Source organism: Brassica oleracea, chromosome C4, assembly GCF_000695525.1.
Source record: "Brassica oleracea var. oleracea cultivar TO1000 chromosome C4, BOL, whole genome shotgun sequence".
NCBI classification, from domain to species: domain Eukaryota; kingdom Viridiplantae; phylum Streptophyta; class Magnoliopsida; order Brassicales; family Brassicaceae; genus Brassica; species Brassica oleracea.
Window position 1 is genome coordinate 47,331,370 of NC_027751.1, and position 4,429 is coordinate 47,335,798.

The window sequence follows — 4,429 nt, forward strand, 5'->3', positions numbered from 1 at the left end:
GGATGATAGGAAGTATCGATTGTATGCATTGGGAGTGGAAGAATTGTCCCACCGCTTGGAAAGGGCAATATTCACGTGGTTCGGGAAAACCCACAATCGTTTTAGAGGCGGTCGCTTCGTATGATCTTTGGATATGGCATGCGTTTTTTGGACCTCCAGGTACCTTAAATGATATCAACGTTCTTGATCGCTCACCTGTTTTTGATGACATTATAAAAGGTCAAGCTCCGCAAGTTACTTACTTTGTCAATGGAAGAGAGTATCATTTGGCTTACTATCTCACTGATGGTATTTATCTGAAATAGGCAACTTTTATCCAATCTATTCCAATACCACAAGGTCCGAAAGCGACTTTATTTGCTCAACATCAAGAAGCTGTCCGAAAAGATGTCGAGCGTGCTTTTGGAGTCTTGCAAGCTCGTTTTGCCATTGTTAAAAATCCAGCACTTTTTTGGGATAAAGCCAAAATTGGGAGGATTATGAGAGCATGTATCATACTCCATAATATGATAGTAGAAGACGAACGAGATGGATACACTCATTTTGATGTGTCAGAGTTCCAACCAGGAGAAGACACCGTAACTTCACATGTCGATCTCACGTATTCTACAGATATACCTTCAAATATCGCCAATATGATGGGTGTTCGAACTAGAATTCGTGATAGACAAATGCATCAACAGCTCAAAGCTGATTTGGTTGAACATTTGTGGAGTAAATTTGGACGTGGTGGAGACAACAACTGAGTTTGAAATGTTTCTTTCAAAATATTCTCGATTAATGTACTACTCTTTATTTTTATGTTTTCTTTTTAAAATATATGTTTTAAATGTTATCTTTTAATATGTTTGTTTAATAAATAAATTTTATCTTTTAAAAAAATAATTTAAGAACCCCTAATTAAGAAACTCCCATTGGATTGCTTAAAATGAGAGTTTTTAACGACATTTCTTAACCCCACTTAACTAGAGTTAAAATATTTAATAATCACTAAAAACCCCTTTTAAGGATCAAGAGATAATTATGCTCTAACATGGCGGATAAAAGTTCTTCACTTCCTCCTCTTTGCGAAAGGATCTCATACAAAAGCCGTTCTCTAAGAGCTGTGGATCTCACGATTCTCGGGCTTCTCTTTTCTCTTCTATTGTATCGAATTCGACATATGAGCCAAAACGACACCGTTTGGGTCGTGGCTTTCCTATGTGAATGTTGTTTCACTTTCATATGGCTGCTTATTACTTGCACAAAATGGAGTCCTGCTGAATATAAACCATATCTAGATAGGCTTGATGAAAGGTACCGTTTTACTTATATATGCAAACAATTATATATATAACAAGCATATCATCATATCATCTTATTATATTTGCATATCATTTTAATTTTAAAGGGCATGTCAAAATCGTTCTATTTTTTTTTTCTTAACTTGAGTTTACCATGTCTGGTATAAACACACAAAATTACGCGACACATGAACGTGAGAAGCCTTTAAAAAAAGACACATGAACGTGAGATAAATTTTTTTTAAACGTAAGAGAATTATGAGATATGTGTATTTGTATTGTGAATAGATTGGTTATTTTCTATAACTATATTATTGAGTGAAGTATTTTAACAATTCTAACCTCATGTCGTAAATTCCTATACATTATATACAACATTAAATTTATATACATATATAGTTATAAGTTTATAGAATATAAAATTATTAGAATAGGAATTAGTACATGTTAGGTCAAACAACATATTTGTTTAGTTGTTAGAATGATTCTCTTTAAATAGTACAAATTAAAGAATCAAAAAATAAAATATTTTATTCAAATTTATGTACTATTAAAAAGTATATCATTTTTTTCTAAAAATATATTAGCAGATTTATATAGGTTTTTATTGGGCAAACCATTATCGGATCAGCGGATTAATGATGGCTTTTGAATTTTTACCAAATTTTATCAGATTTTACTTGTCACGTTTTAACTAAATCCGAACCGGATTATACATAGATCACTGAATTTACCTATTTGACTAAGGGGCTAGGTCGTGTACAATAACACTGATAAAAATTATTAACAACCCTACAAATATATATAAGTAAATCTTATGTCTCACCAGCTCAACAAATTTAACTCTTATAAAATATACACAAAATATGAAGATGACTTTGAAAAGAAAAGTGTCCATAAAAATCTCAAATAAACTAATTGATAAATTATATAATTTTAAACAATAAATCATTTTCTTCTCTGATATGATACAACTTTGTAACTTAATAATGTACATCAAAACCATGATATTAATTTATATCTAACATTGCTATTTCGAAAGAAAAACCCGTCAAAATCTAGTAATCTTATTATATTTGTATATAGCACTAGGGTTGTAATTAACTCCTACCATGCTCTAATTTTACCTTTGATCGTATAGTGAACATTTCCACAACAAAGCTTTAATGAAATAACCTAATAATTATTTATATCAGGGTTCATGAGCTTCCATCGGTAGATATGTTCGTAACCACGGCGGATCCGGTTCGCGAGCCACCGATTCTTGTTGTGAACACCGTGCTTTCGCTGTTAGCTGTGAATTATCCGGCGAATAAACTAGCATGTTATGTTTCAGACGATGGATGCTCACCTCTCACTTACTTCTCTCTCAAGGAAGCTTCTATGTTCGCCAAGATTTGGGTTCTTTTCTGCAAGAAATACAGCGTTAGAGTTAGAGCTCCTTTTAGATATTTTTTGAACCCTATAGACGCAAAAGATGATTCAGAATTCAGTAGGGATTGGGAAATGACAAAGGTAACTAAAGAGCCATGCTATGTTTTTTATGTGTACTTTAACTTCTCATGTTTTACCTTTCTTGAAATTATATCTTTGTTGTTGTAACAATATATAGAGGGAGTACGAGGAGTTAGTGCAGAAAGTGGAAGACGCCACCGGAAATTCTTATTGGTTGGATGCTGGCGATGATTTTGAAGCTTTCTCAAACACAAAACCAAGTGACCATTCAACTATAGTGAAGGTATTTCTACAAGCTATTTAAGTTTACAAAAGATCTAATATCTAATATATACTAATATTTACTTACATAGCAAAAGGTTAAAGTCAACTTGGACTAGGCGATGTATCTTTTTTTTTTAAAAAAGGGTTTTCATATTTAAATTGCAGTGCTAAAAATAAAGTTACAAGGCTATGAGTTTTGACATCATAGAGATCAAAGTCAAGCTTAGGCGATGTATCTTTGTAGAGTGTTTTTTTTTTCTGGGTTGGACTAATCAATCTAGGATGGTCGTTCTAATATAATGTATAGTTGACAAAAAGATTAATTATCAGATTACATGTAGCTGAAATTGTGGTTGTGTTTTTAAAGGTGATATGGGAGAACGAGGAAGGTGTGGGAGACGAGAAAGAGGTCCCTCATTTTGTTTACATTTCAAGAGAGAAAAAACCGAATTACCTTCATCATTACAAAGCTGGAGCCATGAACTTTTTGGTTGGTTAATTTTCTCGCACATCTCTATTTTTTTAGAAAAAAGTTTTCATAGTACATAAGCTGTGTTAATTATTCCGGTGAGTCCATATAATCAATATTATTGGTTGGAATTAGATATTGACTATCATAAATATTACATCTATTTGGCTGAAATGGTGTACATTTGAAGGAAGGTAACATAGTAATGGAGAAAATGACACTTGCTTCCCTGATTGATATCACTTGATTGATGGGCCCAACTATCTACATTATTAAAAGTGAAGTAGCTATTTGAAAATGTTCTTATTTCCCTAGTTAATTTCCTATTTTTTGCTTGTTTTTTTCAGTTACATTTATGAAATATCTTAAAACGAATAAAACTGTCTAATTTATTACTTGTCTTTTCAGTTACATTAATGAAATATGCTTAAATGAATTTAAACTTCCTATTTTATTGTTTGTCTTTTTCAGTTACCTTAATAAAATATCCTTAAATAAATTTGGACATAATGTCATTTAATCAACCAAAAAAACTCATGAGTTATCCTTACGTGCACAATTTTAATAATGGAGATTTTTAAAAACGTGCATCATTAATTCATTAATGAAATATCCTTAAATAAATTTGGACATAATGTCATTTAATCAACCAAAAAAACTCATGAGTTATCCTTACGTGCACAATTTTAATAATGGAGATTTTTAAAAACGTGCATCATTAATTTGTTACCTAAAACATGCAGCACTAATATATAACATGCATCAATAAAACTAGAATTTGACTCACACAATTGTACGGATATTATTTTCAGTTGATTAAATTTAAAAATAATTATTTATTCAAAAAATATTAAAGAATAGCTATGTTTTTAAAAATTATATGGTATTATTTGCTCATAACTCATTTGTCATTTGATAAATTGTTAGAAAGAAAATTTTAGCATAATATAACTCAGTT

The 4,429-nt window shown here is 31.0% G+C and overlaps 1 protein-coding gene and 1 pseudogene across 1 annotated transcript in view; both read left to right on the forward strand.

Annotated features, from left to right (window-relative positions):
- LOC106339069 (glutathione S-transferase T3-like) overlaps positions 1-582 on the forward strand; it is a 1,619-nt gene extending 1,037 nt beyond the window's left edge. Inside the window, exon 2 of the mRNA XM_013777893.1 lies at positions 556-582. Coding sequence (XP_013633347.1) covers positions 556-582 — 27 coding nt within the window. The remainder of the gene's footprint in view (positions 1-555) is intronic.
- Positions 583-1,033: 451 nt separating this feature from the next.
- LOC106341674 overlaps positions 1,034-4,429 on the forward strand; it is a 6,451-nt pseudogene continuing 3,055 nt past the window's right edge.